Here is a 22,092-nt window from a genome sequence, read left to right as displayed (position 1 = left end):
GAAAACAATAGTGGACCCAATACTGAACCCTAAGGGATTTCACTAATAACATTAGTCCACGATGAGCAGTGTCCATTGATTACCACTCTCTGTCTTCTCCCCCTCAACCACCCCTTTATCCATAGCAGCAATTTGCCTCCAATTCCACACTGTTCCAATTTGTGCAGCAGTCTTCCACGTGCAACAGTATCAAAAGCCTTTCTAAGATCCGTTGTAGAGTGAATATCATCTTTTAAGGGCAAAAAAGGTGATATAGTTGTACACGTTGGCACTAATGATATTAAGAGTAGGACACCGGCAGAATTACTTAACAAGTACAGGTCACTGTTGAACAAAAGCCGAGAATTAGGCGTTGAATTTGAAAGTGTCTGCAATTCTGCCCAGACACGATAGGAGGGAGTATATGATGAGAGTCTTGTCGATCAATTCGGCCCTGGAAAGATTGTGCAAGGCTCAAGGGGTAGAATTTTTTTCAGCCTGGACTGTACTTGTTAACAGGAGAGATTGCTTCTACAGGGATGGGATACACTTAAATAGAAAGGGTGCAAGAATATTTGCTGATGCTATCGAGGCAGTGTTAGGTGGGTCGGAAAACTGCTAGCTTGGGAGGAGACAAAGACCAATAGATTGACAGTAGCCACTGGCAGAGGTGAAAGAGATTCTTGCACTGCTTCTATTAGAATGAACAGAAGCCGGAAAAACAAGATGCATGGTATTTCAGAGACTGCTGGGAGCCATTGCGGTACAAGTAAACACATGGGTTGTGTTAGGGTAGCTAAGAATAGAAACAGGTGCAGGTATACTTGCGTGTACACCAATGCTAGGAGTTTAGTAAATAAATTTGATGAATTTGAGGTATTGCTCAAAACATCAAAGGCAGATATTGTTGGGATATCAGAGACGTGGTGTCACACAGATATAAGGGATGCAGAACTGCAATTTGGGGAGTACAACGTCTACAGAAAGGATAGACAGGATAGGAAGGGGGGAGGGGTTATGCTATTAGTTAAGAAACACATAAAAACCAAGGAAGTGAAGCCAGTCATCATCACCGGACATTGCAGTGTTGAGTCAGTTTGGTGTGACATAAGCATTGGGAGATCAAAATTGAGAGTAGGAGTGTGCTATAGGCCTAATGACTCTGATGAGTATAATAAGGAACTGTACAGGGAAATAGAGTGGGCCAGTAAATCAGAGAGTCTTATAATGGGAGATTTTAATTTCTAAGATATTGACTGGAATTTGGGGGCTGGTTACTCACACACTAGCAGGGCTTTTGTGGATTTATTACATGATTGTTTTCTATATCAGCATGTTCGGGAAGCAACTAGAGGGAGTAATACTCTTGATTTGATTATCAGCAGTGATTCTTCATGCATTAAGAATCTGCAGGTAAATGAACCACTAGGTGGCAGTGATCACAGTGTGCTGAAGTGGGATTTACTCAAAGAGGTAACTACCATTAGGGGTAAAGGGAAGGGTTATTGCTTCCGTAAAGGCGACTACGATGGACTGAGACAGTATTTAAATTCTATACAGTGGGACCAACTGATGATGTTACCAACAGCAAATTCAAAATGGGAAGCATTCAAAGAACTTATCTTGGAAGCTACTAGGCTTTACATACCAACTAAGAAATAATGTTCAAGGTTTAGGCCAAAATGGATGTCAGATGAACTAATGAGGCATATAGCAGAGAAGAAAAATGCATGGGATACTTACAAATTAACAAATGACACAGAAGCCTATGATAGATACAAGTTGATATGCAACCAAGTTACAAAGGAGTTTAGGCAGGCGAAGGCAGATTACGAGAAATCCTTGGCAAGGGATGCAAAGAAAAACAGCAAAGAGTTCTTTACTTATGTAAACTCTAGAAGGAAGGGGATGAATCAGATTGGTCCACTTGATATTGATGGGTCAACTGTTGATGATCCTGCTCAGGTAGCTAACAAACTAAATGAATATTTTGCATCGACATTCACACATGAGGAGTTATTCAGCAAGGGGAATGCCAGAGGTGTATTCAACTCTAGCAGTAAGCTACAGAATCTTGAAATAACTGGGAGTAAAGTGGAGGAGAAACTGTTGAAGATAAACACAAGAAAGGCACCCGGGGTAGATGGGATCTATCCAGTTATATTAAAGGAGGCAGCAAAGGAAGTAAGCAAACCCTTAGCCATAATTATGAGAGCTTCCTTGGACTCAGGGGAGGTACCCATAGACTGGAAATATGCAAATGTGACCCCAATTCACAAAGGAGGATCAAAGGCTGTCACAAGTAATTATAGACCTGTGAGCTTAACTTCTGTTCCAGGAAAATTAATGGAGGCACTGGTTAAAGAAGCACTGCAGGATCATTTAGACAAGACTTCAGTTATAGCTCAGACACAGCATGGTTTTTTTAAGGGGAAGTCTTGCCTGACCAAATTGATTGGATACTATGATGCAGTCACAAAAGAACTGGATGCAGGGAATAACTTTGATATTATATACTTGGATCTTAGAAAGGCTTTTGATACTGTTGCACATGGAAGACTGCTACACAAATTGGAGCAGTGTGACATTGGAGGCAAATTGCTGCTATGGTTAAAGGGGTGGTTGAGGGGGAGAAGACAGAGAGTGATAATCAATGGACACTGCTCATCGTGGACTAATGTTATTAGTAGAGTCCCTCAGGGCTCAGTGTTGGGTCCATTATTGTTTTCTGTATTTATAAATGATATTGATGATGGTATATCAAGCTTAATGTCCAAGTTTGCACATGATACAAAGGTAAAGGTTAGCAGGGTTGTCAAGGACACTACTGACACTATGCTGCTGCAACAGGATCTGGAAAGGTTGAGCAGATGGGCTGAGAGGTGGCAAATGAAGTTTAACATTGACAAATGTAAAGTACTACACATGGGAAACAGCAACCCCAGAGCAACGTATCAACTCTGTGGTATTACACTGACAGTGGTAGAGAATGAAAGGGACTTGGGGGTGGTTGTGCAGGCAGATATGAAGTTCTCTGAGCAGTGCAGACGGGCTGCAAGAGTAGCTCATGGAGTATTGTCAATGATATACAGGAATTTTTCCAGCAGAGATAAGGAGGTGATTATTCCATTGTATAAGGCAATGGTCAGGCCACACCTAGAGTACTGTATACAGGTCTGGAGGCCTCATTTCAAGAAGGATGTAGAGCTGCTGGAACGAGTACAGAGAAGGGCAACAAGATTAGTGAATGGAACAAAGGGGTGCTCTTACGAAGAAAGGCTTAAGTTTTGCAAATTACAGTGTCTGGAGACTAGGCACCAGCGAGGTGATCTGATAGAGGTGTATAAAGCCTTGAATGGTTTAAGCATGCTCAATGCTGATGGGATTCTTCCTCTAGCTCAGAAAAATCACCCGAGAGGGCATAAATTCAAATTGAGGAAAGACAGATGTAGGATAGACGTGCGGAAATTTGCCTTTAGCCAGCGGGTGGTTGGTTGGTGGAACAGACTTCCATCCCTTGTGGTGGAGGTTGATAGCCTAATTAAGTTTAAGGCTCAGCTGGACAGGTATTTTGAACGAACAGAGGGGTGAAGTGTAAGTGGGTTTTTTTTTTTTTTTTTGGCTGATGCTGCATAAGCTTGCTTTCTTGCATCAAATGCCTCTACTAATGCTAATGCTAATGCTAAAGTATATAATATCAAAGTTATTCCCTGCATCCAGTTCTTTTGTGACTGCATCATAGTATCCAATCAAATTGGTCAGGCAAGACTTCCCCTTAACAAAACCATGCTGTGTCCGAGCTATAACTGAAGTCTTGTCTAGATGATCCTGCAGTGCTTCTTTAACCAGTGCCTCCATTAATTTTCCGGGAACCGAAGTTAAAATCACAGGTCTATAATTACTTGTGTCAGCCTTTGATCCTCCTTTGTGAATTGGGGTCACATTTGCACATCTCCAGTCCATAGGTACCTCCCCTGAGTCCAAGGAAGCTCTCATAATTATGGCTAAGGGTTTGCTTACTTCCTTTGCTGCCTCCTTTAATATAACTGGATAGATCCCATCCACCCCAGGTGCTTTTCTTGTGTTTGCACTAAGTGACGAGTGAATTCCTGCGTGAACTGCACGCAGGAATTCACTCGTCACTTAGTCCTAAACAAACCCGAACCACTACCAGGTCTGCCACCAACTTGGTATTCGGTGCCAAACCAGAAATTGCCCAGACTACCAATCAAAACAGTTCGAATAGGAAGAAAAAAACTTGGACGGGAACTGCACTAAATTCGAAGCTTCAGCCTTTCAAACCGGTTGGCTCATCACCCCGACTCTCCCCAAGCAGTTTATTTGTGTCGCGTTTGGCCCCTAACACGTCAGCAGAACTCGTCACTGATGTACTGTTTGAGGAACTCCAGTTGGATTTAAAGATTCAGAAATTGAACACTCGTAGCACATCTTATGCTTCTTTTCGCATCTATTGTGACAGAAGCCAGTTTGAAAGGATTGGAACGTGCACCAAATGGCCCCTCGGCACCATCATCAGACCATTTTATGAAACACGAAGCAGAAATGAAGCGATACCCTCAAGTACCCCTGAGAGGCGTCCACAACAGTCCAGACTCTGACTAGACGATGTATTTCTATTCCCAACTAACAACCGAGCTGCTCTATATGGGATTGGCCATCGCAAAAAGGTAAGTCCATATTTCGCCCTTAACACACCTACGGAAAAGAGACTCTCAACGGTGATAGAAAACTACTCAAAATCTCCGTCATCTCTACCTCTGAATTTTGCGATCCCTGTCATGGTTTCAACACATCGAAAACCAGCAAGGCGTCACAGACGGACCAGACAGCGTACATCCCTCGTCAAGGTCAGGAGAACAGCTTCATTCCAACTCCTATTTCAAAATGTGCGATCCATGAGGAACAAACTGAATGAAGTTGAGGAGCTCTTGCTGTCCAGTTCAATGGATGTAGCTTGCTTTGCAGAAACATGGCTTGATCCCAGTGAAGAAACACTTTCTTCTACTTGGCCTGCAGGATATCAGATGGTGTGTACGTCTATAGAAAACCGCAGGGGAGGAGGAGGAGTAGCAATTTTGTTCAATGAACAGGTATTTTCTATCCTCCACTCAGTATCGAGCCAGTCCGATTCTTTCGAGGCAGTTCTAGTCACACTAAAACCTAAAAACAACAACAGCCAGAACGTTTCTCTCGACATTGCCGCAGTGTATATCCCACCAGTTCCAGACGCACAAGTAGTTGATGAACTCCTCAATTGGCTGATTAACCATCTCCATTCATCACTGAAGCATATCGTGTGTGGGGATTTCAATCTCCCAAATACCCTGGGGAGCCTCAAGAGAAGACTGAATCAGCATTTAGACATATTAGGTCTTAAACAGGTGAGCACACCACCCATGAGGGGTGAAAGCACATTGGACCTCGCGTTTGCGTCAGCAAATTGTGTGGCTAATCAAAACCCGACAAGCAACCTACAGTCTGATCATAACCCCATCATTCTCTCTGTGCAAACAGAAATACCCATCACTTCTGGCAGGAGGAAAGTCACAGCCAAAACTATTACAGCGCCCAAATACCTTGATCCTGAAAGGTGTGTTTATGCAGCCCAGGCAATTCCATGGGATGTCCTTGAGGAATGCGACCCTGAATTCGGAATTGACCTAATGACAAGATGGATAGCCACTGTCTCTCTCTATGCTGCAACAAAGAAGCTAACCATTACAGAGCATTCAAGGGCCTGGTGGAGTCGAAAAGTCTCTGAAAGCTTCCACATCAAACAGAACATGCACAAGCGGTGGAAAAACTCTGGCTCACCCTCGGACAGAACTGCATTCTCCCGAGCCAGGGCTCTTTTCATTAGGAATAAGAGGGAGGCAATAAAACTTCACCTAGAGGCTACCATAAATAAAGGGAAGCCCTTCCATAGAAGCAAATCAGAGGACGCCATTCACTCACTCAATCTGAGCAGTTGGCTCGACCACATAACTAGGTTTGCGGCTCAGCCAGAATCCATCACACCAATGGAATTACCAATCAATCCGATTTCAACCGACCTCTTAAATTCAGTTCAACTTACCAAATATCAACTGATTGATGCAATAAACAGTTTAGCATCTACGGCCGCATCCGGCGCAGACGGGATTCCTCAGTTTATGTTGAAATGCCTGAGTACATTTATTGTTGATCCCATTCTGTCATTATTCAACAAAATCCTTCATCAAAAATTCTTCCCTCCTATGTGGCATGTCTATCTAGTAAGACCGCTGCCAAAAATACGCTCTGCTTCTCAGCCCAGTCACTTCCGTCCTATTTCTTCTGCATCAAGCCTACTAAAGCTATTTGAGAAATCTCTTCTGAAAACGTTAACCACACAAATAATGCCACATCAGCCACCGCAGATCCACTATTCCACCCGGTCAAGATCCACCGCTACAAATCTAGTCAGTACCACTACCAAGATCCTCGAAGCATTTGAGCACGGTTCGGAAATCACCGTTACTTATATCGACGTCCAGGCAGCATTTGATTCCGTATCCGTTCACGCGTTGATAAGGCTATTACGTGAGTATTACGTCTTCATTGGCGGAGACGTGCTCTGGTTCATTCAGTCAATGCTTGAGAATAGGACGATTATTGTTCGCGATGCCAATTGACGCTACACCAGAAATATTACAATTGGAGTCCCACAAGGTGGGGTCCTCTCTGGTATTTTGTTCTCAGCCGTTCTTCTGCCTTTCGTGACGGGCCGAACTGATATTATCACCTTCGCCGATGATATAAAGCTGTTCACTGTTATCAACCCCGGAGACACTGCTGACTACACAAATGTCGTAATCGAACATAAAATCCAGAACCTCGAGGCCTTCCTCTCCAGTTTCGGCCTTCACATCAATCCTGAGAAGACGAAACAGCTCACTTTCTCGCTCAAACTGAACCCAACGATGGTGCAACCCAATATAAGAGGATCTGCGATTTCTGCTGTGCAGCAACACACCGACCTGGGCGTTATTTTTGACCAGAAGCTCTCCTTTATACCACACATAGACCACCTGCAAAAAAAATTCTGTCGACTCCGGTGGATGCTTAAGCAACAACTTATGCATGTCCATGACCAGGCCGTTGGGTGTAGGTATATTAAGACGCGTGTATATCCGGTCATTCTTTATGGAGCAGAAGTCTGGACCTCAACTGCCGCAACGCATCTAAGACGGATTTCTGCGGGCGAATTTTGGCTATTGAAGTGGGCCATATGGAAATTCCGACTTCCCCCTGCATGAAGGACCACCCAGATGGCAGCATTTCTAAACATCAGACGTCTTCCTGCCATTATCCATGAGAGAAGACTCGTCTTTTCTGTAAAAATGATGGTTGGAATTATTTCGCACCCAGACTTCTGGGCCAACTGCGGTTGGAGGATCCCGGTCCCAAGCCTTCGGGCCAATCCAGTCCTCCAGGCCACCCCAAACCGGTTAAAGTTATCCGATCGCTTCATACCCGTGCAAATGCTGCAGTACGTATACTCTTTGGATGGCGACATCTACAAGTTCGCATTGGATAAAAAATACAGGCAGAACTTACTCCATCGACTTCCTTCTCAGGACCACGTCACAGGGCATTAGAACCTGCTCCCAAGGACCTGTCCATCACTCCCATGGATCCCTCACTACATTGCTCCAACTTTCTGCGCCTGCTCCGATGACTCCAACACTGTAAGAGGACTGCTCCCTGGAGGATAAATTAGCATGATAACATGCTGTTGTGTATTTACCTTCATATGTAAATTTTCCATTTGCTTTCATTTCATTACACTTGTATAATTAGTAATAAGATTATTTTTTCTCCTATCTCATCCTTGTTTATTGCAGGGTATTAGCCTTTGTAACCTTTATATTAGACTTTTACCTTGTATTAACCTTTACTGTAAACCCCTGGCTTGTAGCCGTGAAGGGTATTGTGTACGGCATATGCATTTTGTATTCAATAAAGATTTCTTCTTCTTCTTTATCTTCAACAATTTCTCCTCCACTTTACTCTCAGACATTACAAGATTCTCTAGCTTACTGCCAGAGCTGAATACACCTCTGGCATTCCCCTCGCTGAATAGCTCCTCATGTGTGAATGTCAATGCAAAATATTCATTTAGTTTGTTAGCTATCTGAGCAGGATCATCAACAGTTGAACCATCGATATGAAGTGGACCAATCTGATTCATCGCCTTCTTTCTAGAGTTTACATAAGTAAAGAACTCTTTGCTGTTTTTCTTTGCATCCTTTGCCAAAGATTTCTCATAATCTGCCTTCGCCTGCCTAACCTCCTTTGTAACTTGGTTACAGATCAACTTGTATCTATCATAGGCTTCTGTGTCACGTGTTAATTTGTATGTATCCCATGCATTTTTCTTCTCTGCCATATGTCTCATTAGTTCATCTGACATCCATTTAGGCCTAAACCTTGAACAATATTTCTTAGTTGGTATGTAAAGCCTAGTAGCTTCCAAGATAAGTTCTTTGAATGCTTCCCATTTTGAATTTGCTGTTGGTAACATCATCAGTTGGTCCCACTGTATAGAATTTAAATACTGTCTCAGACCATCATAGTCGCCTTTATGAAAGCAAAAACCCTTCCCTTTACCCCTGATGGTAGTTTCCTCTTTGTTAAATCCGACTTCAGCACACTGTGATCACTGCCACCTAGTGGTTCCTTTATCTGCAGATTCTTAATGCATGAAGAATCACTACTGATAATAAAATCAAGAGTATTACTCTCTCTAGTTGCCTCCCAAATGTGTTGATGTAGAAAACAATCATCCAAGAAATCCACAAAAGCCTTGCTAGTGTGTTAGTGACCAACCCACAAATTCCAGTCAATATCTTGGAAATTAAAATCCCCCATTATAAGACTCTCTGATTTACTGGCCCACACTATTTCCCTGTACAGTTTCTTATTATACTCATCAGAGTCATTAGGCCTATAGCACACTCCTACTCTCAATTTTGATCTCCCAATGCTTATGTCACACCAAACTGACTTGACACTGCACTGTCCAGCGATGTCGACTGGCTTCACTTCCTTGGATTTTATGTGTTTCTTAACTAATAGCATAACCCCTCCTCCCTTCCTATCCTGTCTATCCTTTCTGTAGACGTTGTACTCCCCAAATTCAAGTTCTGCAATTCTTATATCTGTGTGACACCATGTCTCTGATATCCCAACAATATCCGGCTTTGATGCTTTGAGCAAAACCTCCAATTCATCAAATTTATTTACCAAACTCCTAGCATTGGTGTACACGCAAGTATACATGCACCTGTTCTTTTTCTTAGTTACCCTAACACAACCCATGTGTTTACTTGTACCGCAATGACTCCTAGCAGTCTCTGAAATATCCTGCATCTTGTTTTCCAGGTTTCTGCTCATTCCAATAGAAGCAATACAAGAATCACTTTCACCTCAGCCAGTGGCTACTGTTGATCTATTAATCCTTGTATCCCCCCAAGCTATCAGTTTTCCGACCCACCTAACACTGCCTCGATAGCATCAGCAAATATTCTTGCACCCTTTCTATTAAATGTATCCCATCCCTATAGAAGCAGTCTCTCCTGTTAACAAGTACAGACCAGGCTGAAAAAAATTCTACCCCTTGAGCCTTGCACAATCTTTCAAGGGCCGAATTGTTCGACAAGGCTCTCATCATATACTCCCTCCTATCGTGTCTGGGCAGAATTGCAGACACTTTCATATTCAACCCTAATTCACGGCTTTTTTTCAACAGTGACCTGTACTCGTTAAGTAATTTTGCTGGTGTCCTACTCTTAATATCATTAGTGCCAACGTGTACAACTATATCACCTTTTGTGCCCTTAAAAGATGATATCTGCTCTAAAACATCATGTCTAAGTTTACTGGCTAAACAAAGGTTGGCAGAGTGGTTAATGATGGTAATCAGAGTAAAGTACTGCAACAAGATCTGAAAAAATTAGGCAGTTGCACTGAGAAATGGCAAGTGAATTTAACCTTGACAAATGTAAGGTACTGCATATGGGTAGCAGTAATCCCAGATTAGCATATCAACTGTGTGGTACCACACTCGGTGTAGTGGAAAATGAAAAAGATCTGGGAGTAATTGTATAGTCAGATATAAAGTTCTCTGAGCAGTGCAGACAGACTCCCAGGACAGCTCATGAGGTTTAGTCAATGATATACAAGGAATTTTCTAGAAGGGTAAGGAAGTGATTATCCTTCACTTCCTTACCCCTGCATTGTTATCCTTCATTGTACAAGATAATCATTAGGCTGCACCTTGAGTACTGCCTACAGATTTGGAGGCCCTATTTTAGGAATAATATAGATCTGCTGTAACAGGTTCAGAGAAGGGGCAATGAGAGTAGTGAATGGAACAAAAGGGTGGGCTTACCAAGAAATGCTTCAGATCCTGCAATTTGCGGGACCTAACATTGAGGTGCAGAACTGAAGGTTGAGGTGTTTAATGCTTTGAATGGATTGAGCAAGCTCGGTGCTGAAACCATTCTTTCTCTTGCTCAGGCTACACACATCAGGGGACATAAATTCAAACTGAGGAAGGATGGTTGCAGAATACATGTGAGAAAGTTTGCCTTTAGCCAGCACATGGTTGATTATTGGAAAAGTCTGTTGTTTGAATAATTTCAAAGAACTATACAAATTAGAAGGATGGACATGTGATGTGGGAAGGGTTCTTATTGGCAATGCTTTATGAGCTTCTTACATCATTTGCCACTACTAATACTAATGAACAAGAGGCAAAATGTGAAAGAAAGATCTGAACTTTGTGGAAGACAAGCATTAGTGGACAATTTGGAAGAAAAGGAGCATTCACTTACAGTGAACAGTCAGAGAGTAAACTGGATATCCAATTGCAAAAAACTGTTGGCAATCCATAAAATAGAAGCTTATTTAGAAGAATTTTATGTCAAGCACAATCAAAAGCCTTATAAATATCAAGAGTAGTCATTTGAGTGTTCCCAAACTTTTCTACTGAAAAGTTTGGTGAAATTCAAGTAGCTGCTCTTGTCCAGAGTTGAGTGCTTTGAACCAATGTACCAATAGATTGACACTAATGGAATCCATATTGTTGATCATTGATTAGATGGAAAATTTTTAGATCACTTAAGAGTCAGCAGTTGATGGATTTCTCCATTACTTTGGAAAAATTAAAAGTAAGGGCAATTGGGTGATAACTGGATGAGAGAAATTTGTCACCATTTTAGAGACTGGCTGGATATGATGAAATTTCCAAGCAGAAAGAAAAGCACCAGTGGGATAATAAAATGTAAATATGCAACACAGAACAGGAGCACAGGCTATGATAAGTGGGGAAATATCATCAGCACCTGCAGCTATCTTGGAACCAAGATTGTTCAAAATTCTTCTGACATTCTTTTGATGGAAGAGAAGACAACAGGATGCACTGAGTCAAGCATACTGGGAATGGAGGAGGTGGTTTAAAGTAGGATGCTAGTAAGTCAGCTTTATCTTTAGTTGAGAATGCAATAGAATCATAAAATTTAGTAGAGGTGGAATTATAGATGGACAGAAGTTGTAGACAGACCAGAATGATTAAAGTTTTGTACTCTTTCTTGCTCAAAATAAAACTTGTATTGATTAATGTTTAATTGATTAATTAATCAATCAAATAGTTTAGTCAATTAATTGATTAAACTGTTTTACAGTTGTTTCAAGCTTTAGTGTAGACAGAAAATGAAGTTGGATATTTGGATTCAAGCCATTTATGATATTCAGCATTTTTTATTGGGAATAGCCTTAGTACATTTATTGGAAAACCAAGTACAAGATTTTAAGGCAGAATGTGAATAAAGTATTTCATTCCTACAAGAATAATTTTATTGACACGATCTGCACACAAACATTCACATCTGAATATTTAAAACAATAATCCTGCCATGGAAACAAAAAATAGAAATCTCATAGGTCATCCCATTTTACATTCTTGTAATGCTAAACAGCATGAGGCTGACATTGGCCACAAGAGAAAGGCTCAATTGGAGAAGAGACTATCACCAACTTGTGATCTGAGGTACCTAGAGGACCACTAACATTCACTGTGTACTTTGAAGGGTTGCTTGTGAGAAAACGATCAAGAGTGTTGGATGTATAGTTTGAATAATTATTATTATTATAATTAGCCATATGGTGCAAGGAAGCTAAGGCTTTTGTTGCACCAGCCACAAAAAAATTTAATTACCCCCTGAGAGAGAACAACAAAAGTCAGAATTAGAAGGTTAGAATGATGATATCCATCTCAGGACCCTGGATGTGCCAAGATGTGAGCTCCTGGGGTTAAATTGTCTGGTATTCTGATAGCTAAATGAACAAGCTGATTGCCAAAAATTTAGCATCTTGTCCAGCTGGGTCCATGTAAATAGAAGCCATCTGGAGTTGCAAATATAAAAATCAATAAGGAAAATTACTTTATTGTGAGTAAAGATAGATTGCAGAATGTGGTGTTTCAAGAAAATGGAGTCAGAGAGTTCAGGTTGATTAGAGGAGTTGGGAGAACGATACAAGCAACAGATGAATTTGACAGAATGGAGAAGAGTTATTTTAAGCCAGAGTTAATCAAAAAACAGGAGATTCCAAATTAGGAAATCTCTGACAAAGAATATCAGAGTGGACATCTACATAATTATCACCTTTGAAGCAAAAGGGATCATAAAGTGAATAATTAGTGAATCTGAGATGAGTAGTGTTTGAAGCAATTGATAATTTGGATTCTGTCAGAAAAGGTAAGTGAGACTTGGCAGACTGTAAATCAAAATGGACATCATTGAGATTGGAATCAAGACCGTGTATATTTTTGAAATGAATGAGTAATTTTTCAGAGGCTTAGATCTTTTTGCAGATAAGTTTATTCTATTAGTTTGACTATTTTCTTCACCAATTTCTTCAAACTGGTTTCACCAATTTGAAGAAATTGAGGTGCAAAGGAGGTTAGGCAGGCGAAGGCAGATTACGAGAAATCTTTGGAAAAAGATGCTAAGAAAAACAGCAAGAATTTATTTACTTATATAACCTCTAAAAGGAAAAGGATGAATCTGATTGGTCCACTTGATATCGATGGTTCAACTTTTGATGATTCTGCTCAGATAGCAAACAAACTGAATGAGTATTTTGCCTCTACATTCACACACGAGGAGTTATTAAGGTTTGAAAATATCAGAAGGTTATCAAATTATAGCAGGGTGCTTAATGATTTTGTAATAACTGAGAGCAAAGTGGAGGAGAAATTGTTGAAGTTAAACATAAGAGAGGCACCTGGAGTGGATGGGATCTATCCAGTTATATTAAAGGAGACGGCAAAGCAACTAAGCAAACCATTAGCCATAATTATGAGAGCATCCTTGGACTTAGGGGAGGTCCCCACGGACTGGAGATATGCAAATGTATCCCCAATTCCTAAGGGGGGGATCAAAGGGTGACACGAGTTATTACAGACCAGTTAGTTTAACTTCTGTTCCGGGAAAAATTATGGAGTCACTGGTTAAAGATGCATTGCAGGATCACCTAGACAAGACTGCAGCAATAATTCAGACACAGCATGGGTTTTTTAAGGGAAAGTCTTGTCTGACAAATATGATAGGATATTATGATGTGGTTACAAAGGGACTGGATGCAAAAAATAATTTTGACATCATCTATTTGGATTTCAGGAAAGCTTTTGACACTGTTGCGCATGAAAGACTATTGTACAAATTGGAGCAGAATGGTATTAAGGGTAAGTTGCTACAATGGATAAAAGGATGGTTGAGTGGGAGAAGGCAGAGGGTGGTAATCAATGGGTGCTGCTCTTCGTGGACTAATGTTATTAGTGGAGTCCCACAGGATTCGGTGTTGGGTCCTCTGTTGTTTTGTATATTTATCAATGATATTGATGAAGGTATATCAGGCTTAGTGTCAAAATTTGCCGATGATACAAAGGTTGGCAGGGTTGTTAATGACAGTAATGGCAGTGTGTTACTGCAACAGGATCTAGATAATTTGGGCAGATGGGCTAAGAAGTGGCAACTGAAGTTTAACCTTGACAAATGCAAAGTACTGCATATGGGTAGAAGTAACCCCAGAGAAACGTACCAACTGTGTGGTACTACACTTAAGGTGGTAGAACATGAAAAAGACCTGGGAGTAATTGTCCAGTCAGATATGAAGTTTTCTTAGCACAGACAGGCTGCCAGGGCAGGTCATGGGGTTTTGTCAATGATATATAGGAATTTTGCTAGAAGGGAAAAGGAGGTGATTGTCCCTCTGTATAAGGCAATGGTCAGGCCACGCCTTGAGTACTGAGTACAGGTCTGGAGGCCTCATTTTAGGAAGGATGTAGATTTGCTTGAGCATGTACAGAGAAGGGCAACAAGATTGGTGAGGGGAATGAAGGGATCCTTTAACCAAGAGAGGCTTAAGTTCTGCAAATTGCAGTGGCTGGAAACTAGGCACCTGCGAGGTGATCTGATTGAGGTGTATAAGGCCTTGAATGGGTTGAGCACACCAAATTCTGATGGGATCCTTCCACTTGTTCAGATTATGAACCTAAGGGGACATAAATTCAAATTAAGAAAAGACAGATGTAGAATAGATGTGCGGAAATTTGCCTTTAGCCAGCGGGTGGAAGTGTGTTTTTTTTTTTTGGCTGATGCTGCATAAGCTTGCTTTCTTGCACCATATGCCTCTACTAATGCTAATTAAGCTTGATATACTTTCAACAGTAAACACTGAAACAACAATGGGCCCAGGGGAATTCCACTAATAACATTGGACCATGAAGAGCAGTGTTCATTAATAACCACTTTCTGTCTTCTCACACTGAAATCCCTTTATCCATCGTAGTAACTTTCCCTTAATACCACACTGCTCCAATTTGTACAGCAGACTTTTAAGTGAAACAGTAACAAAAGCTTACTTGAAATCCAAGTATACTATATCAATATTATTTTCTGCATCCAGCTCCTTTGTTACTGCATCATCGTACCCAATCAGATTGGTCAGACAAGACTGCCCATTAACAAATCCATACTGTGACATTAAGATTATCATTAGTAGAGGGATATGATGTTAAAACTGTCATTCCTCAATTTGAATTTATGCCCCTTCAGGTTCGTAATCTGACAAGAGAAGGAATCTCATCAGCAGTGACTCTGCTCAAACCATTACCTCAATCAGATCACCTTGCAGGTGCCTAGTCTCCAGATGCTGGAATTTGCAGAATTTACACCCTTCTTGGTAAGAGCAGCCCTTCATTCCCCTCATCAATCTTGTTGCTCTTCTCTGTACTTGTTCTAGCAATTCCACATCCTTCCTAAAATGAGGTCTTCATACCCGTATGCAGTACTCAAGGTGTGGCCTGACCATTGCCTTATACAATGGGATAATCACCTCCTTATCACTACTAAAAAATTCCTGTACATCATTTACAGTATGCCATGACTTCCTCTGGCAGCCTGTCTGCACGGCTCAGTCTTCATAACTTCATATCTGATTGCACAATTACCTCAGGTCTTTTTTATTCTATACCACCCTGAATGTAGCACCACACAGTTGGTATGTTTCTCTGGGTTTACTGCTGCCCATATGCAGTACTTTCCATTTCTAAATTTTTTGTTTTGTGTATCCCAGAATCAAGGGTGGCTCCTAGGCGAAAGCCCATCTCAACCTAGTTCATCTGTACAGCCATAGAATCTCTACGAAGTTGGCTTAAAAACATGTGTGCAATATTATACTACTGCCAATACAAGGCAGCTGCTACCTGATGCCCTTCTCTAGGCCCGGGTTTACATTGTAATGATAAACTTCAGTTTGCCACTTCTCAGCCTATCTGCTCATCTTTTCTAGATGTTGTTGCAGTAACATACTGTCATTAACAACCCTGGCAACCTTTGCATCATCTGCAAACTTGACTATTAAGTGCGATATACCTTCATCAATATCATTGATAAATATACAAAACAACAAAGGGCCCATCACCGAACCCTGGGGAACTCCACTAATAAAATTATTCCACAAAGAGAAGGTGTCCATTGATTACCACTCTCTGTCTTCTCCCACTCAACCATCCTTTTGTCTATTGTAGCAACATGGCCTTAATGCCATACTGCTCCAATATGTGTAGTAGCTTTCCATGTGCAACAGTATCAAAAGCTTTCCTAAATCCAAGTATACGATATCAAAATTATTTTTTAGTCAGACAATCACCAATTTGATTGGATGCTATGCTGTGTCTGAATTATTACTGCAATGGTTATTACATTAATAATTCAGACACCCATGTGTCTGAAGCCCCCTTTGTGAGTTAGGGATACATTTGCACATTTCCAGTCTGTGTGGACCTTCCCTGAGTCCAGTGATGCTGTTATAATTATGGCTAAGGGTTTGCTTACTTCCTTTGCCATCTCCTTGAATATAACTGGATAGATCCCATCCATCCCAGGTGCCTTTCTTGTGTTTTTCTTCAACAATTTCTCCTTCACTTTGCTCTCAGTTATTATTATCAAATCATTTAGCTCCTTATTAGAGTTTAATAACCTTCTGTCCTCCAGTTCCCTACAGAATTCTTTATGTGTGAATGAAGATGAAAAATACTCATTCAGTTTGTCAGCTATTTGAGCAGGATCATCAACAATTGAACCAATGATATCAAGTGGACCAATCTGATTCATCCACTTCCTTCTAGAGTTTATATAATTAAAGAAGTTATTGCTGTTTTTCTTTGAATCCTTTGCCAAAGATTTCTTGTAATCTGCCTTTGCTTGCCTAACCTCTTTTGTGAATTGATTATGGACTAGTTTATATCTACCACAGGCTTCTGGGTCACCTGATAATTTATATGCATCCCATGCATTTTCATGTTCACAACAGCCTTCAATCATCAAGTTATGCATATCAGTTCTTTCTAGTGTACTTTCATTGCTATGATGGGCACTCAATGAAATAGCTACCTACCTATAAAGGAAATGAGATAGAGAAAAAAATATTTTTTTTATTTTTCAATGAATCTGCCTCGAACTTCAATACACTTGTTCCATTTTATTGGCAATGAGGAAATACCAGAGAAATAAAATTCTTTGTCCTGTCCATCAAACAATGCAGAAACAGCATTGTGACTGCAGTATAACTGCATTCCAGTCTAGATGGTTTTGCATCTATAACTAATGACTTCAATATTTTCTCTGGAACAGAATTTAAGCTAACAGTTCTGTAATTACTCATGACCTTCTTCCACTGATTGGAAATCCTATTCACAGAGTTGCAGATGATAGCACACTACATTCCACCTTCCAATTTGAGAAACTTTCTGCACAAACAGCTTCAACTTCTCAAATATCTTCTACCTAGTTTATAAATGCTGAGCTTCAGGCAATTCATCAGTTGGGGAACAAAAAATTAGTCAACTTTAATCCCTATAATACTCAGGCCTGTCTTATTTTTTTGCAAAAACAGAGTCCCCACCTGCTTTTCTCATCTTTGATGACACTCACATTCCTAGACAAGGTCGCATATCTCTATTAGGGATTGCCCCTACTTCTAATTTCTCTTGGCATAAGCACATCACAATTACAGCTTCCTCTGTACCCAAAAAACTAGGTGTTTTTTCCCCGCTTGGGTTACTTTTTTCCCTAAACAATATTTCTACTCACTCTGAAAAAATCTGAAATCTGCCCTACTATGGAATATTGTTCTCACATCTGAGGTAGTGCTCCCAATATTTCTCTCAAGCTTCTAGACTCCATTCAAAATAGGTTTAATTAATGACTCATCTCTTATATAGTTCCTATACTCTGTGTCTCAGATTTTTCAGTCTTCTATCAATACTTCAATGGGCACTGTTTTTATGAATTAATATCTGTAATTCCTCTACTCTCTTTCATACCAGTCTGAAAACGTGGCATAATCAGGCAGCATCCATTCACTATAAACTCGAAAATCAAAGAACAAACTTTTCCTTATTTATCCTTTTAACTTCTGTTTTCTGGAACAACCTTTCATCACATATACTTTGAAAAAAATTACAATCTACAGAAATTCAAGTCTAATCTCAACAAGTATCATGTCTTCCCAATCTACAACTCATACACAGTACTAAGTACTCTAGGTTCTAATATCTTTTGTTTAGTTTGCAGTTTTCATTAAGAGAGAGAGAGAGATAGAGAGAGAAACCAACCTCTACATATTTCACAACACTTTCCTGATACTTTTGTTTTTAAAGGACAATTAAGTTCTGGACACTCTTCTGTTGTGCAATAGGCATTTCCATCCTAGAAAGACAAATTTTGTGAAAATTGTGAAAATAATTAAAACTATTAATGAAAAGCATGAAATAAAATAACACTGAATTGACTGAATATATATTTAACATATGTTTATTCAAAAAAGAAAAAAAATATTTTTAGCCCTTTCAGAAGTGAGCTGCTAGTTCTATTTGGGCTAATGCAGTGGATTCTCAGAACATGCATGGACTCACAGCAGTGAATTTCTATGGCAGTGTTCTATGGAAAATTTCCATTTCCTTTGTGGAAAATTTGAAGTTTTGTAAAAATGAATATGTATATAAAAGTTTTTAAATATTAATTTTTTCTTAGACTCAAATGTCCAAGATTAGAGTGAAATTATTGTCAAAAATCAATTCAGAATTAAACAAAAAATCTTGAAAATTAGATAAGCTTGCTGTTACTTTTTTTTTTTTTTTTTTTGATGTAGTAATATCCTTTACATCCATTTATGTATCACATTAGCATTAGCATTAGTAGAGGCATTTAATGCAAGAAAGCAAGCTTTTGCGGCATCAGCCAAAAAAAAATAAATAAATAAAAAATAACCACTTCCACTTTACCCCTCTGTTCGTTCGAAATACCTGTCCAGCTGAGCCTTAAACTTATTTAGGCTATCAACTTTCATGACAAGGGATGGAAGTCTGTTCCACCTACCAACCACCCACTGGCTAAAGGCAAATTTCCACATGTCTATCCTACATCTGTCTTTCCTCAATTTGAATTTATGCCCTCTCAGGTGATTATTCTGAGCAAGAGGAAGAACCCCATCAGCATTGACCATGCTCAAACCATTCAAGACTTTATACACCTCTATCAGATCACCTCACTGGTGCCTAGTCTCCAGACACTGTAATTTGCATGTTAAACTACATTTGCCACCTCTCAGCCCATCTGCTCAACCTTTCCAGATCCTGTTGCAGCAGCATAGTGTCAGTAGTGTCCTTGACAACCCTGCCAACCTTCATATCGTCTGCAAACTTGGACATTAAGCTTGATATACCATCATCATTATCATTTATAAATACAGAAAACAATAATGGACCCAATACTGAACCCTGAGGGACTCCACTAATAACATTAATCCATGATGAGCAGTGTCCATTGATTACTACTCTCTGTCTTCTCCCCCTCAACCAACCCTTTATCCATAGCAGCAATTTGCCTCCAATGCCACACTGCTCCAATTTGTGCAGCAGTCTTCCATGTGCAACAGTATCAAAAGCCTTTCTAAGATCCAAGTATATAATATCAAAGTTATTCCCTGCATCCAGTTCTTTTGTGACTGCATCATAGTATCCAATCAAACTGGTCAGGCAAGACTTCCCCTTAACAAAACCATGCTGTTTCCGAGATATAACTGAAGTCTTGTCTAGATGATCCTGCAGTGCTTCGTTAACCAGTGCCTCCATTAATTTTCTGGGAACAGAAGTTAAACTCACAGGTCTATAATTACTTGTGTCAGCCTTTGATCCTCCTTTGTGAATCGGGGTCACATTTGCACTCTCCAGTCCATGGGTACCTCCCCTGAGTCCAAGGAAGCTCTCATAATTATGGCTAAGGGTTTGCTTACTTCCTTTGCTGCCTCCTTTAATATAACTGGATAGATCCCATCCACCCCAGGTGCCTTTCTTGTGTTTATCTTCAACAATTTCTCCTCCACTTTACTCTCAGTTATTACAAGATTCTCTAGCTTACTGCCAGAGTTGAATACACCTGTGGCATTCCGCTCACTGAATAACTCCTCATGTGTGAATGTCAATGCAAAATATTCATTTAGTTTGTTAGCTACCTGAGCAGGATCATCAACAGTTGACCCATCGATATCAAGTGGACCAATCTGATTCATCCCCTTCCTTCTACAGTTTACATAAGTAAAGAACTCTTTGCTGTTTTTCTTTGAATCCCTTGCCAAAGATTTCTCGTAATCTGCTTTCGCCTGCCTAACCTCCTTTGTAACTTGGTTATAGATCAACTTGTATCTATCATAGGCTTCTGTGTCATGTGTTAATTTGTATGTATCCCATGCATTTTTCTTCTCTGCCATATGTCTCATTAGTTCATCTGACATCCATTTAGGCCTAAACCTTGAACAATATTTCTTAGTTGGTATGTAAAGACTAGTAGCTTCCAAGATAAGTTCTTTGAATGCTTCCCATTTTGAATTTGCTGTTGGTAACATCATCAGTTGGTCCCACTGTATAGAATTTAAATACTGTCTCAGTCCATCGTAGTCGCCTTTATGAAAGTAATAACCCTTCCCTTTACCCCAATGGTAGTTACCTCTTTGAGTAAATCCCACTTCAGCACACTTGATCACTGCCACCTAGTGGTTCATTTATCTGCAGATTCTTAATGCATGAAGAATCACTACTGATAATCAAATCAAGAGTATTACTCCCTCTAGTTGCCTCCCGAACATGCTGATGTAGAAAACAATCATCCAATAAATCCACAAAAGCCTTGCTAGTGTGTGAGTGACCAGCCCTCAAATTCCAGTCAATATCTGGGAAATTAAAATCCCCCATTATAAGACTCTCTTATTTACTGGCCCACTCTATTTCCCTGCACAGTTTCTTATTATACTCATCAGAGTCATTAGGCCTATAGCACACTCTCAATTTTGATCTCCCAATGCTTATGTCACACCAAACTGACTCGACACTGCACTGTCCAGTGATGTCGACTGGCTTCACTTCCTTGGATTTTATGTATTTCTTAACTAATAGCATAACCCCTCCTCCCTTCCTATCCTGTCTATCCTTTCTGTAGATATTGTACTCCCCAAATTCCAGTTCTGCATTCCTTATATCTGTGACACCACGTCTCTGAAATCCCAACAATGTCTGCCTTTGATGTTTTGAGCAATACTTCGAATTCATCAAATTTATTTACTAAACTCCTAGCATTGGTGTACACGCAAGTATACATGCAGCTGTTCCTATTCTTAGCTACCCTAACACAACCCATGTGTTTACTTGTACCCCAATGATTCCGAGCAGTCTCTGAAATATCCTGCATCTTATTTTCCAGGCTGCTGCTCATTCTACTCAGTTTCATCAACTTATAGATCAGAATTACAGAGAATTTATTTAATTTTGGCTTTTCTATGCCCAAATTGAACACCTGATACTAAAATATAAAAATTTTTATTCTGATTTTCAAAGCTATTTTCTTTTGTCCACCTATTATAAACTCTTTACAATTACATGGAAACACAGTTATTTCCACATAACTTCTGCATAAATAGACCCATTATCTGAAATGACCTTGTATACATATATACATACATTTGTACTTATGAAAAGGTTAATCAGATAGCATGCACAGAGAAATCCAAATTAAATTTAATCTGTTGAAGCCAATGAATAGAAGCAGCTAGATACATGATGTGTGCAGTATTTGTTATGTACAGAGTGGCTCATTCAGACACAATTTCCAAAATTAAAAACAGTTTTCTTTTTCTAATAAGGCTTGAAGAGCATGTTGACAGGGCCTCCACAGCCGAGTGGTTAGGAGCAGGAGTGCAGTAGCACACACTCTTTGAGTGTACCCGGGTCAAGCCCACGACTACTAAATACAGTCAATCTGCCAACTGCACTGGATCAGCATAGAAGATTACAGTCCATTTCCTTCAACACGAATTGTTGAGGAGGCTTCCATTCTGCAGTGGATTGATAATGGCTGCTGCTTACCCTTTTTTTTATCCTTAACTAATGGAATAAGACTACAGTTCTCTTTATTTTTATAAGAAATTAAATACTATTTGTCTAACACACAT

The 22,092-nt window shown here is 40.0% G+C and overlaps 1 protein-coding gene across 4 annotated transcripts in view; it reads right to left on the bottom strand.

Annotated features, from left to right (window-relative positions):
* The window catches only part of LOC150080448 (kielin/chordin-like protein), a 1,054,752-nt gene that overhangs the window by 133,044 nt on the left and 899,616 nt on the right, over positions 1-22,092 (bottom strand). For all 4 annotated transcript variants that reach the window (XR_016547392.1, XM_090381408.1, XM_090381409.1 and 1 more), the window contains one exon: positions 18,206-18,299. Coding sequence is in view for 3 of the 4 variants with exons in the window: in XM_090381408.1 (XP_090237534.1) it covers positions 18,206-18,299 (94 nt within the window). In the remaining variant the exon portion in view is untranslated. The remainder of the gene's footprint in view (positions 1-18,205; positions 18,300-22,092) is intronic.

Source organism: Mastigoproctus giganteus, chromosome 9 (assembly GCF_048544385.1).
Source record: "Mastigoproctus giganteus isolate SK-2022 chromosome 9, ASM4854438v1, whole genome shotgun sequence".
In the NCBI taxonomy this organism is placed as follows: Eukaryota; Metazoa; Arthropoda; class Arachnida; order Uropygi; family Thelyphonidae; genus Mastigoproctus; species Mastigoproctus giganteus.
Note: the sequence above shows the minus strand (reverse complement) of the source record. Positions and strands in the feature narration are given on the sequence as shown.